The sequence below is a fragment of the Vicia villosa genome, unplaced genomic scaffold, assembly GCF_029867415.1.
Source record: "Vicia villosa cultivar HV-30 ecotype Madison, WI unplaced genomic scaffold, Vvil1.0 ctg.006667F_1_1, whole genome shotgun sequence".
NCBI lineage: Eukaryota > Viridiplantae > Streptophyta > Magnoliopsida > Fabales > Fabaceae > Vicia > Vicia villosa.
Window position 1 is genome coordinate 35,103 of NW_026706793.1, and position 21,252 is coordinate 56,354.

Genomic DNA, 21,252 nt, shown 5'->3' on the forward strand with positions numbered 1-21,252 from the left:
AAATGATATCATCTTATCCATACATTTGAATGGCATCAATTTTGTTTTCCACCTCATCCCATCAACGTTCTATTTCTCCGGTCTCAAGCGAGGTCTTTGTTCTAAGCCTCTGAATCTTTCTGATGACTTTGCTAGTTTTGTACTCCTCCTCTAACCAAGACATGAGACCCCTTTTAAGTTGGTCCAAGGAATGGATGTGCCAAAATTTCATCGGCATCAGGGGTTTGAGAGGAGAGAAAATAACAAGCCCATCCCTTTTGAAAATAATCAGTTCAGGAGCGGGACGCTTGGTGATGTTCGCTGCCATGAGCATGGCCTAGGGGATGTCATTTTTGTGGTTGTGTGTAATGTTTGTGTGTAATACAACCCTAGAAACCCAAACTTTATAGAAGCCCTTGGTGAATATGGACCACACAATCTCTGTCACAGAACGTTCCGTAGGTATTCTTCAATCTTTCAAATTTGTGCATCTCATCTAGAAAAAGATTCGACCACGTCTCGGTAGTCTCAGTATGAAGCACCCATTCCGGTGATGTAGGTGGTATGGAGCATCCCGATTTTAAGTAAACTTGCACAAAATGTTTCGATTTTGCGATCCATCCAAAATATATAATACGATTATTTGGATTCGTAGGAGGTGCGGTGCGGAGCAGAAAAAGGTTTTCTAAAAACCATAATGCGGCAAGTCAATGCATACCATGTCATATGCGCATGCAATAAGACGCCCCATTTCCGGGAATCTCATCCATTTTGAAATCGGTGCGTAAGCGCCTAACCAAGGAACAATAGCTTTGTCAACCGATTCAAATTTAGCTTCGTCTCCAAGTACCCGCGCGTACGAGTCTTTATGGTTCATCAACTCTTCGATAAGTTCATGACGGACAAGCTTATGGGCATCCCGGAATCCGCAATTACCGTCCCCCGCCACATCGACGATCCGGTCGATGTATTGGTGCATAAAAACTGGCATCTCATCGATGAATGGAATTTTTTGAGCAACATGTACCTCTTCGATTGATGTAATTTTTGGAGCAATAGGTATCGGAGTAGGAACTTTTGGTGGAATAGGTGTCGGAGGCGGTTAGCTAAAGCGAGCTCTTTTGTTTGAGATTTTTGCAATTTCGGAGTAGGTGAGTCGGGAAAGAGTTTGTCGACGTGCTCACAATATGAAGGAGACCATGTAGTCGAGTTGTCATTCGGTGTAGACTTCACTTTTTCGGAGCACCCTTTGTCTTAACTAGTTGAGACGGCAGTTTCATGTCGGTTGTTTCTGGAAATCCGGTCTTTCGCAATTGTTCTTTGATGTATAGTTTCATGTTGTTATCGGCCTTCGAAAACCTCTCTTGTATCGCCTCCAATTCGGATGTAATAGAGATATTCGATTTTTCTCCTTCGATGCAACCATCATCATCAAAACTAAGTCTCTTCCAATGAGGAGTGACTTCATCCATTCTTATTGGCTCACCTAGTCTCACATTTTTAGCAATAACACAAGCACGCGGGAGACCATACGTCCTAGTAATAGTACAACCACACTTTGCGCTATCGCCACCAAAAGTTTCACCTTGTTTGGCCTCGTGAAAGATATAGTTCAATCCGGCCCGAGACATACTGCCGATCAATTGAGAGTAAAGGATGTTGTCCTTAAATCGATGCTCCAACACTGTAATGCTCCGACCGAACGAGGTTTGTATTTCATACAATAAAATATATCGTTTGATTATGAAATAACTATTTAATTATTAAAACGAAATAATAAGATACAAAAATTTATACTATATATATATATATATACAATATAATAAATAAATAAATAAATAAGATATGATGCATGTACCGTAATCATTTTTAAAATGAACTATAAATATCAGTAAATAAATAATATAAAGGAAGAAATAAAATATTTTAGCATCTAAATTTTTTTACATTGTATTAGTTATAATTCTACCTTTTTAGATAGTATCTTACCATTTTATGTTTCTACATTCTTACTCCCTTGGTTCTTTATCACATTTAACTCATTGAAGACAATGTATGTATTCTACCTATAAGTTAAAGGCGTTAGAAGTTTCTTTCCACAACTTCATAGAAAGAGTACTTTCTCAAATAAAATTAGTAAATGTATTTGGGTGACAAGACGCATGGCTGCAAAGAGACATCTTAGCTATGAGTTGGAAGATGGTTCTCGGAGGATGTTTGATCCAAGCGATGAAGATCTTATATACATTTACCTCAGAAAGAAGATTCATAAGCCCCTATTTCTACTCAATACTATTATTCAATTAGATGTGTTTCAAACAGAACCTTGGAGGCTACCAAGAGGTAAGTCGTGAATTTAAAATATTTGAATCTCATTCATAAGTTGCATTACCCGTTTAAATTTTAAGTGTTATTTTCACCCCACCCTTAATACATTTCAGGTATTATGACATCTATTAGCGATAGCAAGTATTATTTCTTTAAAATTAAAAATAGTAGATTTGAAAATAAGGATACAAGACCAGCAGGAAACGGGGAATGGAAGAGCATGGAAAAGAACAAGGAAATTTCTCTACCAAACAATATGTTCACTGGGATAAAAAACACACTCGAATTCTGGAAAATGCAAGGAGGGGAACTTGTAAAAACCGAATGGCTAATGAATGAATTCCGCATTACTTCAAGTGCTCACCCGACCGAGGTAAATAACAAAATATTAGTAATAACATGTTCTTTAATAACAAAAATTCATTCAAGGTTTATTTAAAAAGCATAGATAACTGACTTTTTGAATACAAATTTAATGTAGGTTTCAGCTTTTGCAGCATATCGCATCACTAAGACTGTTCTACCAAGCGTAGTTGATATTACAATGGAGGATGGATGTATCTCTCCTCCACCCTCTCCATGATCTAATCATTTTTAATGGAACACATTTTTAGAGATTAATAAAAATTGTAATAGAATTAAATTTTCAAAATGGACCAATTAGGGCATGTTTTTTAATTTATGAATAATGTACCAAATCACTATTCAACATTACTAGAGTATAAAATCTTTTTAAATATAATGTTATTTGATTAAAACATTATTTATCATGTTTTTAGGAGAGTTTTGAATAACATTATATCTTTAACTAAATAATATATTTTTGAGATGGAGGGAATGATGATGTACTAGATCATGATTCTTACAAAGGTTCATGCATGCATTCAGGGAAAGAATTTTGAGTGCACACATCCTCATATTTTCTTCCATTCAATTTTTTCTCCATTTACTCATTCACATTCTGATATCTTCATTCTTAGAGGTCAAGAAAACAAGTGCATTAAACTAGCAAAAGAGCTCCTTATGAAAAGACCTATATTTTCCCTCCAATCATTTGTTATTTACTAATTTTCCATCTTGTTCAATCGTAACCAATTCCTTAAGATTTATATTTACTAGAAGGATGATCTTGAGTGAGAATGACTATTATGCCCTGAATTCCATCTTTTCCCAAAATGCCCTCGACATTAAAGTTAAATTTCTATGCATGCCATTCGTGATCAAATAGTTGACCAATCATGTCATGTATATGATATAAGTACTTAAGATTACTTAATACCTCATAAATAAAACCGTCATCTTAAAATTTTGGTTTAAAAGGCAATAACCAAACTTAGGTAAAAATCTGTGTTATTAAATTTTATATTAGTATATATCTTTCACTTAGTAATATATTTTTGAAATTTCATACAGTTAAATATATCGTTTGATTATGAAATAAATATTTAATTATTAAAACGAAATAATAAGATACAAAAATTTATATATATATATATATATACAATATAATAACTAAATAAGATATGATGCATGTACCGTAATCATTTTTAAAATGAACTATAAATATTAGTAAATAAATAATATAAAGGAAGAAATAAAATATTTTAGCATCTAAATTTTTTTACATTGTATTAGTTATAATTCTACCTTTTTAGATAGTATCTTACCATTTTATGTTTCTACATTCTTACTCCCTTGGTTCTTTATCACATTTAACTCATTGAAGACAATGTATGTATTCTACCTATAAGTTAAAGGCGTTAGAAGTTTCTTTCCACAACTTCATAGAAAGAGTACTTTCTCAAATAAAATTAGTAAATGTATTTGGGTGACAAGACGCATGGCTGCAAAGAGACATCTTAGCTATGAGTTGGAAGATGGTTCTCGGAGGATGTTTGATCCAAGCGATGAAGATCTTATATACATTTACCTCAGAAAGAAGATTCATAAGCCCCTATTTCTACTCAATACTATTATTCAATTAGATGTGTTTCAAACAGAACCTTGGAGGCTACCAAGAGGTAAGTCGTGAATTTAAAATATTTGAATCTCATTCATAAGTTGCATTACCCGTTTAAATTTTAAGTGTTATTTTCACCCCACCCTTAATACATTTCAGGTATTATGACATCTATTAGCGATAGCAAGTATTATTTCTTTAAAATTAAAAATAGTAGATTTGAAAATAAGGATACAAGACCAGCAGGAAACGGGGAATGGAAGAGCATGGAAAAGAACAAGGAAATTTCTCTACCAAACAATATGTTCACTGGGATAAAAAACACACTCGAATTCTGGAAAATGCAAGGAGGGGAACTTGTAAAAACCGAATGGCTAATGAATGAATTCCGCATTACTTCAAGTGCTCACCCGACCGAGGTAAATAACAAAATATTAGTAATAACATGTTCTTTAATAACAAAAATTCATTCAAGGTTTATTTAAAAAGCATAGATAACTGACTTTTTGAATACAAATTTAATGTAGGTTTCAGCTTTTGCAGCATATCGCATCACTAAGACTGTTCTACCAAGCGTAGTTGATATTACAATGGAGGATGGATGTATCTCTCCTCCACCCTCTCCATGATCTAATCATTTTTAATGGAACACATTTTTAGAGATTAATAAAAATTGTAATAGAATTAAATTTTCAAAATGGACCAATTAGGGCATGTTTTTTAATTTATGAATAATGTACCAAATCACTATTCAACATTACTAGAGTATAAAATCTTTTTAAATATAATGTTATTTGATTAAAACATTATTTATCATGTTTTTAGGAGAGTTTTGAATAACATTATATCTTTAACTAAATAATATATTTTTGAGATGGAGGGAATGATGATGTACTAGATCATGATTCTTACAAAGGTTCATGCATGCATTCAGGGAAAGAATTTTGAGTGCACACATCCTCATATTTTCTTCCATTCAATTTTTTCTCCATTTACTCATTCACATTCTGATATCTTCATTCTTAGAGGTCAAGAAAACAAGTGCATTAAACTAGCAAAAGAGCTCCTTATGAAAAGACCTATATTTTCCCTCCAATCATTTGTTATTTACTAATTTTCCATCTTGTTCAATCGTAACCAATTCCTTAAGATTTATATTTACTAGAAGGATGATCTTGAGTGAGAATGACTATTATGCCCTGAATTCCATCTTTTCCCAAAATGCCCTCGACATTAAAGTTAAATTTCTATGCATGCCATTCGTGATCAAATAGTTGACCAATCATGTCATGTATATGATATAAGTACTTAAGATTACTTAATACCTCATAAATAAAACCGTCATCTTAAAATTTTGGTTTAAAAGGCAATAACCAAACTTAGGTAAAAATCTGTGTTATTAAATTTTATATTAGTATATATCTTTCACTTAGTAATATATTTTTGAAATTTCATACAGTTAAATATATCGTTTGATTATGAAATAAATATTTAATTATTAAAACGAAATAATAAGATACAAAAATATTATATATATATATATATACAATATAATAACTAAATAAGATATGATGCATGTACCGTAATCATTTTTAAAATGAACTATAAATATTAGTAAATAAATAATATAAAGGAAGAAATAAAATATTTTAGCATCTAAATTTTTTTACATTGTATTAGTTATAATTCTACCTTTTTAGATAGTATCTTACCATTTTATGTTTCTACATTCTTACTCCCTTGGTTCTTTATCACATTTAACTCATTGAAGACAATGTATGTATTCTACCTATAAGTTAAAGGCGTTAGAAGTTTCTTTCCACAACTTCATAGAAAGAGTACTTTCTCAAATAAAATTAGTAAATGTATTTGGGTGACAAGACGCATGGCTGCAAAGAGACATCTTAGCTATGAGTTGGAAGATGGTTCTCGGAGGATGTTTGATCCAAGCGATGAAGATCTTATATACATTTACCTCAGAAAGAAGATTCATAAGCCCCTATTTCTACTCAATACTATTATTCAATTAGATGTGTTTCAAACAGAACCTTGGAGGCTACCAAGAGGTAAGTCGTGAATTTAAAATATTTGAATCTCATTCATAAGTTGCATTACCCGTTTAAATTTTAAGTGTTATTTTCACCCCACCCTTAATACATTTCAGGTATTATGACATCTATTAGCGATAGCAAGTATTATTTCTTTAAAATTAAAAATAGTAGATTTGAAAATAAGGATACAAGACCAGCAGGAAACGGGGAATGGAAGAGCATGGAAAAGAACAAGGAAATTTCTCTACCAAACAATATGTTCACTGGGATAAAAAACACACTCGAATTCTGGAAAATGCAAGGAGGGGAACTTGTAAAAACCGAATGGCTAATGAATGAATTCCGCATTACTTCAAGTGCTCACCCGACCGAGGTAAATAACAAAATATTAGTAATAACATGTTCTTTAATAACAAAAATTCATTCAAGGTTTATTTAAAAAGCATAGATAACTGACTTTTTGAATACAAATTTAATGTAGGTTTCAGCTTTTGCAGCATATCGCATCACTAAGACTGTTCTACCAAGCGTAGTTGATATTACAATGGAGGATGGATGTATCTCTCCTCCACCCTCTCCATGATCTAATCATTTTTAATGGAACACATTTTTAGAGATTAATAAAAATTGTAATAGAATTAAATTTTCAAAATGGACCAATTAGGGCATGTTTTTTAATTTATGAATAATGTACCAAATCACTATTCAACATTACTAGAGTATAAAATCTTTTTAAATATAATGTTATTTGATTAAAACATTATTTATCATGTTTTTAGGAGAGTTTTGAATAACATTATATCTTTAACTAAATAATATATTTTTGAGATGGAGGGAATGATGATGTACTAGATCATGATTCTTACAAAGGTTCATGCATGCATTCAGGGAAAGAATTTTGAGTGCACACATCCTCATATTTTCTTCCATTCAATTTTTTCTCCATTTACTCATTCACATTCTGATATCTTCATTCTTAGAGGTCAAGAAAACAAGTGCATTAAACTAGCAAAAGAGCTCCTTATGAAAAGACCTATATTTTCCCTCCAATCATTTGTTATTTACTAATTTTCCATCTTGTTCAATCGTAACCAATTCCTTAAGATTTATATTTACTAGAAGGATGATCTTGAGTGAGAATGACTATTATGCCCTGAATTCCATCTTTTCCCAAAATGCCCTCGACATTAAAGTTAAATTTCTATGCATGCCATTCGTGATCAAATAGTTGACCAATCATGTCATGTATATGATATAAGTACTTAAGATTACTTAATACCTCATAAATAAAACCGTCATCTTAAAATTTTGGTTTAAAAGGCAATAACCAAACTTAGGTAAAAATCTGTGTTATTAAATTTTATATTAGTATATATCTTTCACTTAGTAATATATTTTTGAAATTTCATACAGTTAAATATATCGTTTGATTATGAAATAAATATTTAATTATTAAAACGAAATAATAAGATACAAAAATTTATACTATATATATATATATATACAATATAATAACTAAATAAGATATGATGCATGTACCGTAATCATTTTTAAAATGAACTATAAATATTAGTAAATAAATAATATAAAGGAAGAAATAAAATATTTTAGCATCTAAATTTTTTTACATTGTATTAGTTATAATTCTACCTTTTTAGATAGTATCTTACCATTTTATGTTTCTACATTCTTACTCCCTTGGTTCTTTATCACATTTAACTCATTGAAGACAATGTATGTATTCTACCTATAAGTTAAAGGCGTTAGAAGTTTCTTTCCACAACTTCATAGAAAGAGTACTTTCTCAAATAAAATTAGTAAATGTATTTGGGTGACAAGACGCATGGCTGCAAAGAGACATCTTAGCTATGAGTTGGAAGATGGTTCTCGGAGGATGTTTGATCCAAGCGATGAAGATCTTATATACATTTACCTCAGAAAGAAGATTCATAAGCCCCTATTTCTACTCAATACTATTATTCAATTAGATGTGTTTCAAACAGAACCTTGGAGGCTACCAAGAGGTAAGTCGTGAATTTAAAATATTTGAATCTCATTCATAAGTTGCATTACCCGTTTAAATTTTAAGTGTTATTTTCACCCCACCCTTAATACATTTCAGGTATTATGACATCTATTAGCGATAGCAAGTATTATTTCTTTAAAATTAAAAATAGTAGATTTGAAAATAAGGATACAAGACCAGCAGGAAACGGGGAATGGAAGAGCATGGAAAAGAACAAGGAAATTTCTCTACCAAACAATATGTTCACTGGGATAAAAAACACACTCGAATTCTGGAAAATGCAAGGAGGGGAACTTGTAAAAACCGAATGGCTAATGAATGAATTCCGCATTACTTCAAGTGCTCACCCGACCGAGGTAAATAACAAAATATTAGTAATAACATGTTCTTTAATAACAAAAATTCATTCAAGGTTTATTTAAAAAGCATAGATAACTGACTTTTTGAATACAAATTTAATGTAGGTTTCAGCTTTTGCAGCATATCGCATCACTAAGACTGTTCTACCAAGCGTAGTTGATATTACAATGGAGGATGGATGTATCTCTCCTCCACCCTCTCCATGATCTAATCATTTTTAATGGAACACATTTTTAGAGATTAATAAAAATTGTAATAGAATTAAATTTTCAAAATGGACCAATTAGGGCATGTTTTTTAATTTATGAATAATGTACCAAATCACTATTCAACATTACTAGAGTATAAAATCTTTTTAAATATAATGTTATTTGATTAAAACATTATTTATCATGTTTTTAGGAGAGTTTTGAATAACATTATATCTTTAACTAAATAATATATTTTTGAGATGGAGGGAATGATGATGTACTAGATCATGATTCTTACAAAGGTTCATGCATGCATTCAGGGAAAGAATTTTGAGTGCACACATCCTCATATTTTCTTCCATTCAATTTTTTCTCCATTTACTCATTCACATTCTGATATCTTCATTCTTAGAGGTCAAGAAAACAAGTGCATTAAACTAGCAAAAGAGCTCCTTATGAAAAGACCTATATTTTCCCTCCAATCATTTGTTATTTACTAATTTTCCATCTTGTTCAATCGTAACCAATTCCTTAAGATTTATATTTACTAGAAGGATGATCTTGAGTGAGAATGACTATTATGCCCTGAATTCCATCTTTTCCCAAAATGCCCTCGACATTAAAGTTAAATTTCTATGCATGCCATTCGTGATCAAATAGTTGACCAATCATGTCATGTATATGATATAAGTACTTAAGATTACTTAATACCTCATAAATAAAACCGTCATCTTAAAATTTTGGTTTAAAAGGCAATAACCAAACTTAGGTAAAAATCTGTGTTATTAAATTTTATATTAGTATATATCTTTCACTTAGTAATATATTTTTGAAATTTCATACAGTTAAATATATCGTTTGATTATGAAATAAATATTTAATTATTAAAACGAAATAATAAGATACAAAAATTTATACTATATATATATATATACAATATAATAACTAAATAAGATATGATGCATGTACCGTAATCATTTTTAAAATGAACTATAAATATTAGTAAATAAATAATATAAAGGAAGAAATAAAATATTTTAGCATCTAAATTTTTTTACATTGTATTAGTTATAATTCTACCTTTTTAGATAGTATCTTACCATTTTATGTTTCTACATTCTTACTCCCTTGGTTCTTTATCACATTTAACTCATTGAAGACAATGTATGTATTCTACCTATAAGTTAAAGGCGTTAGAAGTTTCTTTCCACAACTTCATAGAAAGAGTACTTTCTCAAATAAAATTAGTAAATGTATTTGGGTGACAAGACGCATGGCTGCAAAGAGACATCTTAGCTATGAGTTGGAAGATGGTTCTCGGAGGATGTTTGATCCAAGCGATGAAGATCTTATATACATTTACCTCAGAAAGAAGATTCATAAGCCCCTATTTCTACTCAATACTATTATTCAATTAGATGTGTTTCAAACAGAACCTTGGAGGCTACCAAGAGGTAAGTCGTGAATTTAAAATATTTGAATCTCATTCATAAGTTGCATTACCCGTTTAAATTTTAAGTGTTATTTTCACCCCACCCTTAATACATTTCAGGTATTATGACATCTATTAGCGATAGCAAGTATTATTTCTTTAAAATTAAAAATAGTAGATTTGAAAATAAGGATACAAGACCAGCAGGAAACGGGGAATGGAAGAGCATGGAAAAGAACAAGGAAATTTCTCTACCAAACAATATGTTCACTGGGATAAAAAACACACTCGAATTCTGGAAAATGCAAGGAGGGGAACTTGTAAAAACCGAATGGCTAATGAATGAATTCCGCATTACTTCAAGTGCTCACCCGACCGAGGTAAATAACAAAATATTAGTAATAACATGTTCTTTAATAACAAAAATTCATTCAAGGTTTATTTAAAAAGCATAGATAACTGACTTTTTGAATACAAATTTAATGTAGGTTTCAGCTTTTGCAGCATATCGCATCACTAAGACTGTTCTACCAAGCGTAGTTGATATTACAATGGAGGATGGATGTATCTCTCCTCCACCCTCTCCATGATCTAATCATTTTTAATGGAACACATTTTTAGAGATTAATAAAAATTGTAATAGAATTAAATTTTCAAAATGGACCAATTAGGGCATGTTTTTTAATTTATGAATAATGTACCAAATCACTATTCAACATTACTAGAGTATAAAATCTTTTTAAATATAATGTTATTTGATTAAAACATTATTTATCATGTTTTTAGGAGAGTTTTGAATAACATTATATCTTTAACTAAATAATATATTTTTGAGATGGAGGGAATGATGATGTACTAGATCATGATTCTTACAAAGGTTCATGCATGCATTCAGGGAAAGAATTTTGAGTGCACACATCCTCATATTTTCTTCCATTCAATTTTTTCTCCATTTACTCATTCACATTCTGATATCTTCATTCTTAGAGGTCAAGAAAACAAGTGCATTAAACTAGCAAAAGAGCTCCTTATGAAAAGACCTATATTTTCCCTCCAATCATTTGTTATTTACTAATTTTCCATCTTGTTCAATCGTAACCAATTCCTTAAGATTTATATTTACTAGAAGGATGATCTTGAGTGAGAATGACTATTATGCCCTGAATTCCATCTTTTCCCAAAATGCCCTCGACATTAAAGTTAAATTTCTATGCATGCCATTCGTGATCAAATAGTTGACCAATCATGTCATGTATATGATATAAGTACTTAAGATTACTTAATACCTCATAAATAAAACCGTCATCTTAAAATTTTGGTTTAAAAGGCAATAACCAAACTTAGGTAAAAATCTGTGTTATTAAATTTTATATTAGTATATATCTTTCACTTAGTAATATATTTTTGAAATTTCATACAGTTAAATATATCGTTTGATTATGAAATAAATATTTAATTATTAAAACGAAATAATAAGATACAAAAATTTATACTATATATATATATATACAATATAATAACTAAATAAGATATGATGCATGTACCGTAATCATTTTTAAAATGAACTATAAATATTAGTAAATAAATAATATAAAGGAAGAAATAAAATATTTTAGCATCTAAATTTTTTTACATTGTATTAGTTATAATTCTACCTTTTTAGATAGTATCTTACCATTTTATGTTTCTACATTCTTACTCCCTTGGTTCTTTATCACATTTAACTCATTGAAGACAATGTATGTATTCTACCTATAAGTTAAAGGCGTTAGAAGTTTCTTTCCACAACTTCATAGAAAGAGTACTTTCTCAAATAAAATTAGTAAATGTATTTGGGTGACAAGACGCATGGCTGCAAAGAGACATCTTAGCTATGAGTTGGAAGATGGTTCTCGGAGGATGTTTGATCCAAGCGATGAAGATCTTATATACATTTACCTCAGAAAGAAGATTCATAAGCCCCTATTTCTACTCAATACTATTATTCAATTAGATGTGTTTCAAACAGAACCTTGGAGGCTACCAAGAGGTAAGTCGTGAATTTAAAATATTTGAATCTCATTCATAAGTTGCATTACCCGTTTAAATTTTAAGTGTTATTTTCACCCCACCCTTAATACATTTCAGGTATTATGACATCTATTAGCGATAGCAAGTATTATTTCTTTAAAATTAAAAATAGTAGATTTGAAAATAAGGATACAAGACCAGCAGGAAACGGGGAATGGAAGAGCATGGAAAAGAACAAGGAAATTTCTCTACCAAACAATATGTTCACTGGGATAAAAAACACACTCGAATTCTGGAAAATGCAAGGAGGGGAACTTGTAAAAACCGAATGGCTAATGAATGAATTCCGCATTACTTCAAGTGCTCACCCGACCGAGGTAAATAACAAAATATTAGTAATAACATGTTCTTTAATAACAAAAATTCATTCAAGGTTTATTTAAAAAGCATAGATAACTGACTTTTTGAATACAAATTTAATGTAGGTTTCAGCTTTTGCAGCATATCGCATCACTAAGACTGTTCTACCAAGCGTAGTTGATATTACAATGGAGGATGGATGTATCTCTCCTCCACCCTCTCCATGATCTAATCATTTTTAATGGAACACATTTTTAGAGATTAATAAAAATTGTAATAGAATTAAATTTTCAAAATGGACCAATTAGGGCATGTTTTTTAATTTATGAATAATGTACCAAATCACTATTCAACATTACTAGAGTATAAAATCTTTTTAAATATAATGTTATTTGATTAAAACATTATTTATCATGTTTTTAGGAGAGTTTTGAATAACATTATATCTTTAACTAAATAATATATTTTTGAGATGGAGGGAATGATGATGTACTAGATCATGATTCTTACAAAGGTTCATGCATGCATTCAGGGAAAGAATTTTGAGTGCACACATCCTCATATTTTCTTCCATTCAATTTTTTCTCCATTTACTCATTCACATTCTGATATCTTCATTCTTAGAGGTCAAGAAAACAAGTGCATTAAACTAGCAAAAGAGCTCCTTATGAAAAGACCTATATTTTCCCTCCAATCATTTGTTATTTACTAATTTTCCATCTTGTTCAATCGTAACCAATTCCTTAAGATTTATATTTACTAGAAGGATGATCTTGAGTGAGAATGACTATTATGCCCTGAATTCCATCTTTTCCCAAAATGCCCTCGACATTAAAGTTAAATTTCTATGCATGCCATTCGTGATCAAATAGTTGACCAATCATGTCATGTATATGATATAAGTACTTAAGATTACTTAATACCTCATAAATAAAACCGTCATCTTAAAATTTTGGTTTAAAAGGCAATAACCAAACTTAGGTAAAAATCTGTGTTATTAAATTTTATATTAGTATATATCTTTCACTTAGTAATATATTTTTGAAATTTCATACAGTTAAATATATCGTTTGATTATGAAATAAATATTTAATTATTAAAACGAAATAATAAGATACAAAAATTTATACTATATATATATATATACAATATAATAACTAAATAAGATATGATGCATGTACCGTAATCATTTTTAAAATGAACTATAAATATTAGTAAATAAATAATATAAAGGAAGAAATAAAATATTTTAGCATCTAAATTTTTTTACATTGTATTAGTTATAATTCTACCTTTTTAGATAGTATCTTACCATTTTATGTTTCTACATTCTTACTCCCTTGGTTCTTTATCACATTTAACTCATTGAAGACAATGTATGTATTCTACCTATAAGTTAAAGGCGTTAGAAGTTTCTTTCCACAACTTCATAGAAAGAGTACTTTCTCAAATAAAATTAGTAAATGTATTTGGGTGACAAGACGCATGGCTGCAAAGAGACATCTTAGCTATGAGTTGGAAGATGGTTCTCGGAGGATGTTTGATCCAAGCGATGAAGATCTTATATACATTTACCTCAGAAAGAAGATTCATAAGCCCCTATTTCTACTCAATACTATTATTCAATTAGATGTGTTTCAAACAGAACCTTGGAGGCTACCAAGAGGTAAGTCGTGAATTTAAAATATTTGAATCTCATTCATAAGTTGCATTACCCGTTTAAATTTTAAGTGTTATTTTCACCCCACCCTTAATACATTTCAGGTATTATGACATCTATTAGCGATAGCAAGTATTATTTCTTTAAAATTAAAAATAGTAGATTTGAAAATAAGGATACAAGACCAGCAGGAAACGGGGAATGGAAGAGCATGGAAAAGAACAAGGAAATTTCTCTACCAAACAATATGTTCACTGGGATAAAAAACACACTCGAATTCTGGAAAATGCAAGGAGGGGAACTTGTAAAAACCGAATGGCTAATGAATGAATTCCGCATTACTTCAAGTGCTCACCCGACCGAGGTAAATAACAAAATATTAGTAATAACATGTTCTTTAATAACAAAAATTCATTCAAGGTTTATTTAAAAAGCATAGATAACTGACTTTTTGAATACAAATTTAATGTAGGTTTCAGCTTTTGCAGCATATCGCATCACTAAGACTGTTCTACCAAGCGTAGTTGATATTACAATGGAGGATGGATGTATCTCTCCTCCACCCTCTCCATGATCTAATCATTTTTAATGGAACACATTTTTAGAGATTTATAAAAATTGTAATAGAATTAAATTTTCAAAATGGACCAATTAGGGCATGTTTTTTAATTTATGAATAATGTACCAAATCACTATTCAACATTACTAGAGTATAAAATCTTTTTAAATATAATGTTATTTGATTAAAACATTATTTATCATGTTTTTAGGAGAGTTTTGAATAACATTATATCTTTAACTAAATAATATATTTTTGAGATGGAGGGAATGATGATGTACTAGATCATGATTCTTACAAAGGTTCATGCATGCATTCAGGGAAAGAATTTTGAGTGCACACATCCTCATATTTTCTTCCATTCAATTTTTTCTCCATTTACTCATTCACATTCTGATATCTTCATTCTTAGAGGTCAAGAAAACAAGTGCATTAAACTAGCAAAAGAGCTCCTTATGAAAAGACCTATATTTTCCCTCCAATCATTTGTTATTTACTAATTTTCCATCTTGTTCAATCGTAACCAATTCCTTAAGATTTATATTTACTAGAAGGATGATCTTGAGTGAGAATGACTATTATGCCCTGAATTCCATCTTTTCCCAAAATGCCCTCGACATTAAAGTTAAATTTCTATGCATGCCATTCGTGATCAAATAGTTGACCAATCATGTCATGTATATGATATAAGTACTTAAGATTACTTAATACCTCATAAATAAAACCGTCATCTTAAAATTTTGGTTTAAAAGGCAATAACCAAACTTAGGTAAAAATCTGTGTTATTAAATTTTATATTAGTATATATCTTTCACTTAGTAATATATTTTTGAAATTTCATACAGTTAAATATATCGTTTGATTATGAAATAAATATTTAATTATTAAAACGAAATAATAAGATACAAAAATTTATACTATATATATATATATACAATATAATAACTAAATAAGATATGATGCATGTACCGTAATCATTTTTAAAATGAACTATAAATATTAGTAAATAAATAATATAAAGGAAGAAATAAAATATTTTAGCATCTAAATTTTTTTACATTGTATTAGTTATAATTCTACCTTTTTAGATAGTATCTTACCATTTTATGTTTCTACATTCTTACTCCCTTGGTTCTTTATCACATTTAACTCATTGAAGACAATGTATGTATTCTACCTATAAGTTAAAGGCGTTAGAAGTTTCTTTCCACAACTTCATAGAAAGAGTACTTTCTCAAATAAAATTAGTAAATGTATTTGGGTGACAAGACGCATGGCTGCAAAGAGACATCTTAGCTATGAGTTGGAAGATGGTTCTCGGAGGATGTTTGATCCAAGCGATGAAGATCTTATATACATTTACCTCAGAAAGAAGATTCATAAGCCCCTATTTCTACTCAATACTATTATTCAATTAGATGTGTTTCAAACAGAACCTTGGAGGCTACCAAGAGGTAAGTCGTGAATTTAAAATATTTGAATCTCATTCATAAGTTGCATTACCCGTTTAAATTTTAAGTGTTATTTTCACCCCACCCTTAATACATTTCAGGTATTATGACATCTATTAGCGATAGCAAGTATTATTTCTTTAAAATTAAAAATAGTAGATTTGAAAATAAGGATACAAGACCAGCAGGAAACGGGGAATGGAAGAGCATGGAAAAGAACAAGGAAATTTCTCTACCAAACAATATGTTCACTGGGATAAAAAACACACTCGAATTCTGGAAAATGCAAGGAGGGGAACTTGTAAAAACCGAATGGCTAATGAATGAATTCCGCATTACTTCAAGTGCTCACCCGACCGAGGTAAATAACAAAATATTAGTAATAACATGTTCTTTAATAACAAAAATTCATTCAAGGTTTATTTAAAAAGCATAGATAACTGACTTTTTGAATACAAATTTAATGTAGGTTTCAGCTTTTGCAGCATATCGCATCACTAAGACTGTTCTACCAAGCGTAGTTGATATTACAATGGAGGATGGATGTATCTCTCCTCCACCCTCTCCATGATCTAATCATTTTTAATGGAACACATTTTTAGAGATTTATAAAAATTGTAATAGAATTAAATTTTCAAAATGGACCAATTAGGGCATGTTTTTTAATTTATGAATAATGTACCAAATCACTATTCAACATTACTAGAGTATAAAATCTTTTTAAATATAATGTTATTTGATTAAAACATTATTTATCATGTTTTTAGGAGAGTTTTGAATAACATTATATCTTTAACTAAATAATATATTTTTGAGATGGAGGGAATGATGATGTACTAGATCATGATTCTTACAAAGGTTCATGCATGCATTCAGGGAAAGAATTTTGAGTGCACACATCCTCATATTTTCTTCCATTCAATTTTTTCTCCATTTACTCATTCACATTCTGATATCTTCATTCTTAGAGGTCAAGAAAACAAGTGCATTAAACTAGCAAAAGAGCTCCTTATGAAAAGACCTATATTTTCCCTCCAATCATTTGTTATTTACTAATTTTCCATCTTGTTCAATCGTAACCAATTCCTTAAGATTTATATTTACTAGAAGGATGATCTTGAGTGAGAATGACTATTATGCCCTGAATTCCATCTTTTCCCAAAATGCCCTCGACATTAAAGTTAAATTTCTATGCATGCCATTCGTGATCAAATAGTTGACCAATCATGTCATGTATATGATATAAGTACTTAAGATTACTTAATACCTCATAAATAAAACCGTCATCTTAAAATTTTGGTTTAAAAGGCAATAACCAAACTTAGGTAAAAATCTGTGTTATTAAATTTTATATTAGTATATATCTTTCACTTAGTAATATATTTTTGAAATTTCATACAGTTAAATATATCGTTTGATTATGAAATAAATATTTAATTATTAAAACGAAATAATAAGATACAAAAATTTATACTATATATATATATATACAATATAATAACTAAATAAGATATGATGCATGTACCGTAATCATTTTTAAAATGAACTATAAATATTAGTAAATAAATAATATAAAGGAAGAAATAAAATATTTTAGCATCTAAATTTTTTTACATTGTATTAGTTATAATTCTACCTTTTTAGATAGTATCTTACCATTTTATGTTTCTACATTCTTACTCCCTTGGTTCTTTATCACATTTAACTCATTGAAGACAATGTATGTATTCTACCTATAAGTTAAAGGCGTTAGAAGTTTCTTTCCACAACTTCATAGAAAGAGTACTTTCTCAAATAAAATTAGTAAATGTATTTGGGTGACAAGACGCATGGCTGCAAAGAGACATCTTAGCTATGAGTTGGAAGATGGTTCTCGGAGGATGTTTGATCCAAGCGATGAAGATCTTATATACATTTACCTCAGAAAGAAGATTCATAAGCCCCTATTTCTACTCAATACTATTATTCAATTAGATGTGTTTCAAACAGAACCTTGGAGGCTACCAAGAGGTAAGTCGTGAATTTAAAATATTTGAATCTCATTCATAAGTTGCATTACCCGTTTAAATTTTAAGTGTTATTTTCACCCCACCCTTAATACATTTCAGGTATTATGACATCTATTAGCGATAGCAAGTATTATTTCTTTAAAATTAAAAATAGTAGATTTGAAAATAAGGATACAAGACCAGCAGGAAACGGGGAATGGAAGAGCATGGAAAAGAACAAGGAAATTTCTCTACCAAACAATATGTTCACTGGGATAAAAAACACACTCGAATTCTGGAAAATGCAAGGAGGGGAACTTGTAAAAACCGAATGGCTAATGAATGAATTCCGCATTACTTCAAGTGCTCACCCGACCGAGGTAAATAACAAAATATTAGTAATAACATGTTCTTTAATAACAAAAATTCATTCAAGGTTTATTTAAAAAGCATAGATAACTGACTTTTTGAATACAAATTTAATGTAGGTTTCAGCTTTTGCAGCATATCGCATCACTAAGACTGTTCTACCAAGCGTAGTTGATATTACAATGGAGGATGGATGTATCTCTCCTCCACCCTCTCCATGATCTAATCATTTTTAATGGAACACATTTTTAGAGATTTATAAAAATTGTAATAGAATTAAATTTTCAAAATGGACCAATTAGGGCATGTTTTTTAATTTATGAATAATGTACCAAATCACTATTCAACATTACTAGAGTATAAAATCTTTTTAAATATAATGTTATTTGATTAAAACATTATTTATCATGTTTTTAGGAGAGTTTTGAATAACATTATATCTTTAACTAAATAATATATTTTTGAGATGGAGGGAATGATGATGTACTAGATCATGATTCTTACAAAGGTTCATGCATGCATTCAGGGAAAGAATTTTGAGTGCACACATCCTCATATTTTCTTCCATTCAATTTTTTCTCCATTTACTCATTCACATTCTGATATCTTCATTCTTAGAGGTCAAGAAAACAAGTGCATTAAACTAGCAAAAGAGCTCCTTATGAAAAGACCTATATTTTCCCTCCAATCATTTGTTATTTACTAATTTTCCATCTTGTTCAATCGTAACCAATTCCTTAAGATTTATATTTACTAGAAGGATGATCTTGAGTGAGAATGACTATTATGCCCTGAATTCCATCTTTTCCCAAAATGCCCTCGACATTAAAGTTAAATTTCTATGCATGCCATTCGTGATCAAATAGTTGACCAATCATGTCATGTATATGATATAAGTACTTAAGATTACTTAATACCTCATAAATAAAACCGTCATCTTAAAATTTTGGTTTAAAAGGCAATAACCAAACTTAGGTAAAAATCTGTGTTATTAAATTTTATATTAGTATATATCTTTCACTTAGTAATATATTTTTGAAATTTCATACAGTTAAATATATCGTTTGATTATGAAATAAATATTTAATTATTAAAACGAAATAATAAGATACAAAAATTTATACTATATATATATATATATATATATATATATATATATATATATATATATACAATATAATAACTAAATAAGATATGATGCATGTACCGTAATCATTTTTAAAATGAACTATAAATATTAGTAAATAAATAATATAAAGGAAGAAATAAAATATTTTAGCATCTAAATTTTTTTACATTGTATTAGTTATAATTCTACCTTTTTAGATAGTATCTTACCATTTTATGTTTCTACATTCTTACTCCCTTGGTTCTTTATCACATTTAACTCATTGAAGACAATGTATGTATTCTACCTATAAGTTAAAGGCGTTAGAAGTTTCTTTCCACAACTTCATAGAAAGAGTACTTTCTCAAATAAAATTAGTAAATGTATTTGGGTGACAAGACGCATGGCTGCAAAGAGACATCTTAGCTATGAGTTGGAAGATGGTTCTCGGAGGATGTTTGATCCAAGCGATGAAGATCTTATATACATTTACCTCAGAAAGAAGATTCATAAGCCCCTATTTCTACTCAATACTATTATTCAATTAGATGTGTTTCAAACAGAACCTTGGAGGCTACCAAGAGGTAAGTCGTGAATTTAAAATATTTGAATCTCATTCATAAGTTGCATTACCCGTTTAAATTTTAAGTGTTATTTTCACCCCACCCTTAATACATTTCAGGTATTATGACATCTATTAGCGATAGCAAGTATTATTTCTTTAAAATTAAAAATAGTAGATTTGAAAATAAGGATACAAGACCAGCAGGAAACGGGGAATGGAAGAGCATGGAAAAGAACAAGGAAATTTCTCTACCAAACAATATGTTCACTGGGATAAAAAACACACTCGAATTCTGGAAAATGCAAGGAGGGGAACTTGTAAAAACCGAATGGCTAATGAATGAATTCCGCATTACTTCAAGTGCTCACCCGACCGAGGTAAATAACAAAATATTAGTAATAACATGTTCTTTAATAACAAAAATTCATTCAAGGTTTATTTAAAAAGCATAGATAACTGACTTTTTGAATACAAATTTAATGTAGGTTTCAGCTTTTGCAGCATATCGCATCACTAAGACTGTTCTACCAAGCGTAGTTGATATTACAATGGAGGATGGATGTATCTCTCCTCCACCCTCTCCATGATCTAATCATTTTTAATGGAACACATTTTTAGAGATTTATAAAAATTGTAATAGAATTAAATTTTCAAAATGGACCAATTAGGGCATGTTTTTTAATTTATGAATAATGTACCAAATCACTATTCAACATTACTAGAGTATAAAATCTTTTTAAATATAATGTTATTTGATTAAAACATTATTTATCATGTTTTTAGGAGAGTTTTGAATAACATTATATCTTTAACTAAATAATATATTTTTGAGATGGAGGGAATGATGATGTACTA

At 29.7% G+C, this 21,252-nt stretch overlaps 10 protein-coding genes across 10 annotated transcripts; all 10 read left to right on the plus strand.

Moving 5' to 3' along the window:
- Window positions 1–2,141: 2,141 nt before the first annotated feature.
- On the plus strand, window positions 2,142–2,890 carry LOC131643037 (transcription factor JUNGBRUNNEN 1-like). Its single transcript, XM_058913187.1, has 3 exons — window positions 2,142–2,322; window positions 2,421–2,680; window positions 2,789–2,890. Exons 1-3 carry the CDS (start codon window positions 2,142–2,144, stop codon window positions 2,888–2,890), a joined length of 543 nt encoding a protein of 180 aa, XP_058769170.1.
- Window positions 2,891–4,147: 1,257 nt separating this feature from the next.
- LOC131643038 (transcription factor JUNGBRUNNEN 1-like) lies at window positions 4,148–4,896 on the plus strand. Its single transcript, XM_058913188.1, has 3 exons — window positions 4,148–4,328; window positions 4,427–4,686; window positions 4,795–4,896. The coding sequence occupies exons 1-3, from the start codon at window positions 4,148–4,150 to the stop codon at window positions 4,894–4,896; spliced, it is 543 nt and encodes a 180-aa protein (XP_058769171.1).
- A 1,256-nt stretch (window positions 4,897–6,152) lies between these two features.
- Window positions 6,153–6,901, plus strand: LOC131643040 (transcription factor JUNGBRUNNEN 1-like). Its single transcript, XM_058913189.1, has 3 exons — window positions 6,153–6,333; window positions 6,432–6,691; window positions 6,800–6,901. The coding sequence occupies exons 1-3, from the start codon at window positions 6,153–6,155 to the stop codon at window positions 6,899–6,901; spliced, it is 543 nt and encodes a 180-aa protein (XP_058769172.1).
- Window positions 6,902–8,161: 1,260 nt separating this feature from the next.
- LOC131643041 (transcription factor JUNGBRUNNEN 1-like) lies at window positions 8,162–8,910 on the plus strand. The gene is made up of 3 exons (XM_058913190.1): window positions 8,162–8,342; window positions 8,441–8,700; window positions 8,809–8,910. The coding sequence occupies exons 1-3, from the start codon at window positions 8,162–8,164 to the stop codon at window positions 8,908–8,910; spliced, it is 543 nt and encodes a 180-aa protein (XP_058769173.1).
- Window positions 8,911–10,168: 1,258 nt separating this feature from the next.
- On the plus strand, window positions 10,169–10,917 carry LOC131643042 (transcription factor JUNGBRUNNEN 1-like). The gene is made up of 3 exons (XM_058913191.1): window positions 10,169–10,349; window positions 10,448–10,707; window positions 10,816–10,917. Exons 1-3 carry the CDS (start codon window positions 10,169–10,171, stop codon window positions 10,915–10,917), a joined length of 543 nt encoding a protein of 180 aa, XP_058769174.1.
- Window positions 10,918–12,175: 1,258 nt separating this feature from the next.
- Window positions 12,176–12,924, plus strand: LOC131643043 (transcription factor JUNGBRUNNEN 1-like). The gene is made up of 3 exons (XM_058913192.1): window positions 12,176–12,356; window positions 12,455–12,714; window positions 12,823–12,924. The coding sequence occupies exons 1-3, from the start codon at window positions 12,176–12,178 to the stop codon at window positions 12,922–12,924; spliced, it is 543 nt and encodes a 180-aa protein (XP_058769175.1).
- A 1,258-nt stretch (window positions 12,925–14,182) lies between these two features.
- Window positions 14,183–14,931, plus strand: LOC131643044 (transcription factor JUNGBRUNNEN 1-like). The gene is made up of 3 exons (XM_058913193.1): window positions 14,183–14,363; window positions 14,462–14,721; window positions 14,830–14,931. Exons 1-3 carry the CDS (start codon window positions 14,183–14,185, stop codon window positions 14,929–14,931), a joined length of 543 nt encoding a protein of 180 aa, XP_058769176.1.
- A 1,258-nt stretch (window positions 14,932–16,189) lies between these two features.
- LOC131643045 (transcription factor JUNGBRUNNEN 1-like) lies at window positions 16,190–16,938 on the plus strand. The gene is made up of 3 exons (XM_058913194.1): window positions 16,190–16,370; window positions 16,469–16,728; window positions 16,837–16,938. The coding sequence occupies exons 1-3, from the start codon at window positions 16,190–16,192 to the stop codon at window positions 16,936–16,938; spliced, it is 543 nt and encodes a 180-aa protein (XP_058769177.1).
- A 1,258-nt stretch (window positions 16,939–18,196) lies between these two features.
- Window positions 18,197–18,945, plus strand: LOC131643046 (transcription factor JUNGBRUNNEN 1-like). Its single transcript, XM_058913195.1, has 3 exons — window positions 18,197–18,377; window positions 18,476–18,735; window positions 18,844–18,945. Exons 1-3 carry the CDS (start codon window positions 18,197–18,199, stop codon window positions 18,943–18,945), a joined length of 543 nt encoding a protein of 180 aa, XP_058769178.1.
- Window positions 18,946–20,235: 1,290 nt separating this feature from the next.
- On the plus strand, window positions 20,236–20,984 carry LOC131643049 (transcription factor JUNGBRUNNEN 1-like). Its single transcript, XM_058913196.1, has 3 exons — window positions 20,236–20,416; window positions 20,515–20,774; window positions 20,883–20,984. Exons 1-3 carry the CDS (start codon window positions 20,236–20,238, stop codon window positions 20,982–20,984), a joined length of 543 nt encoding a protein of 180 aa, XP_058769179.1.
- Window positions 20,985–21,252: the final 268 nt, after the last annotated feature.

Bases quoted from the DNA above. Each gene is read 5' to 3' on its own strand.
- LOC131643049 (XM_058913196.1), top strand. From the start codon at position 20,236: ATGGCTGCAAAGAGACATCTTAGCTATGAGTTGGAAGATGGTTCTCGG. The intron at 20,417-20,514 runs GTAAGTCGTGAA...AATACATTTCAG, and splicing joins ACCTTGGAGGCTACCAAGAG to GTATTATGACATCTATTAGC. The intron at 20,775-20,882 runs GTAAATAACAAA...AATTTAATGTAG, and splicing joins CAAGTGCTCACCCGACCGAG to GTTTCAGCTTTTGCAGCATA.
- LOC131643042 (XM_058913191.1), top strand. From the start codon at position 10,169: ATGGCTGCAAAGAGACATCTTAGCTATGAGTTGGAAGATGGTTCTCGG. The intron at 10,350-10,447 runs GTAAGTCGTGAA...AATACATTTCAG, and splicing joins ACCTTGGAGGCTACCAAGAG to GTATTATGACATCTATTAGC. The intron at 10,708-10,815 runs GTAAATAACAAA...AATTTAATGTAG, and splicing joins CAAGTGCTCACCCGACCGAG to GTTTCAGCTTTTGCAGCATA.
- LOC131643038 (XM_058913188.1), top strand. From the start codon at position 4,148: ATGGCTGCAAAGAGACATCTTAGCTATGAGTTGGAAGATGGTTCTCGG. The intron at 4,329-4,426 runs GTAAGTCGTGAA...AATACATTTCAG, and splicing joins ACCTTGGAGGCTACCAAGAG to GTATTATGACATCTATTAGC. The intron at 4,687-4,794 runs GTAAATAACAAA...AATTTAATGTAG, and splicing joins CAAGTGCTCACCCGACCGAG to GTTTCAGCTTTTGCAGCATA.
- LOC131643041 (XM_058913190.1), top strand. From the start codon at position 8,162: ATGGCTGCAAAGAGACATCTTAGCTATGAGTTGGAAGATGGTTCTCGG. The intron at 8,343-8,440 runs GTAAGTCGTGAA...AATACATTTCAG, and splicing joins ACCTTGGAGGCTACCAAGAG to GTATTATGACATCTATTAGC. The intron at 8,701-8,808 runs GTAAATAACAAA...AATTTAATGTAG, and splicing joins CAAGTGCTCACCCGACCGAG to GTTTCAGCTTTTGCAGCATA.
- LOC131643044 (XM_058913193.1), top strand. From the start codon at position 14,183: ATGGCTGCAAAGAGACATCTTAGCTATGAGTTGGAAGATGGTTCTCGG. The intron at 14,364-14,461 runs GTAAGTCGTGAA...AATACATTTCAG, and splicing joins ACCTTGGAGGCTACCAAGAG to GTATTATGACATCTATTAGC. The intron at 14,722-14,829 runs GTAAATAACAAA...AATTTAATGTAG, and splicing joins CAAGTGCTCACCCGACCGAG to GTTTCAGCTTTTGCAGCATA.
- LOC131643046 (XM_058913195.1), top strand. From the start codon at position 18,197: ATGGCTGCAAAGAGACATCTTAGCTATGAGTTGGAAGATGGTTCTCGG. The intron at 18,378-18,475 runs GTAAGTCGTGAA...AATACATTTCAG, and splicing joins ACCTTGGAGGCTACCAAGAG to GTATTATGACATCTATTAGC. The intron at 18,736-18,843 runs GTAAATAACAAA...AATTTAATGTAG, and splicing joins CAAGTGCTCACCCGACCGAG to GTTTCAGCTTTTGCAGCATA.
- LOC131643043 (XM_058913192.1), top strand. From the start codon at position 12,176: ATGGCTGCAAAGAGACATCTTAGCTATGAGTTGGAAGATGGTTCTCGG. The intron at 12,357-12,454 runs GTAAGTCGTGAA...AATACATTTCAG, and splicing joins ACCTTGGAGGCTACCAAGAG to GTATTATGACATCTATTAGC. The intron at 12,715-12,822 runs GTAAATAACAAA...AATTTAATGTAG, and splicing joins CAAGTGCTCACCCGACCGAG to GTTTCAGCTTTTGCAGCATA.
- LOC131643037 (XM_058913187.1), top strand. From the start codon at position 2,142: ATGGCTGCAAAGAGACATCTTAGCTATGAGTTGGAAGATGGTTCTCGG. The intron at 2,323-2,420 runs GTAAGTCGTGAA...AATACATTTCAG, and splicing joins ACCTTGGAGGCTACCAAGAG to GTATTATGACATCTATTAGC. The intron at 2,681-2,788 runs GTAAATAACAAA...AATTTAATGTAG, and splicing joins CAAGTGCTCACCCGACCGAG to GTTTCAGCTTTTGCAGCATA.
- LOC131643045 (XM_058913194.1), top strand. From the start codon at position 16,190: ATGGCTGCAAAGAGACATCTTAGCTATGAGTTGGAAGATGGTTCTCGG. The intron at 16,371-16,468 runs GTAAGTCGTGAA...AATACATTTCAG, and splicing joins ACCTTGGAGGCTACCAAGAG to GTATTATGACATCTATTAGC. The intron at 16,729-16,836 runs GTAAATAACAAA...AATTTAATGTAG, and splicing joins CAAGTGCTCACCCGACCGAG to GTTTCAGCTTTTGCAGCATA.
- LOC131643040 (XM_058913189.1), top strand. From the start codon at position 6,153: ATGGCTGCAAAGAGACATCTTAGCTATGAGTTGGAAGATGGTTCTCGG. The intron at 6,334-6,431 runs GTAAGTCGTGAA...AATACATTTCAG, and splicing joins ACCTTGGAGGCTACCAAGAG to GTATTATGACATCTATTAGC. The intron at 6,692-6,799 runs GTAAATAACAAA...AATTTAATGTAG, and splicing joins CAAGTGCTCACCCGACCGAG to GTTTCAGCTTTTGCAGCATA.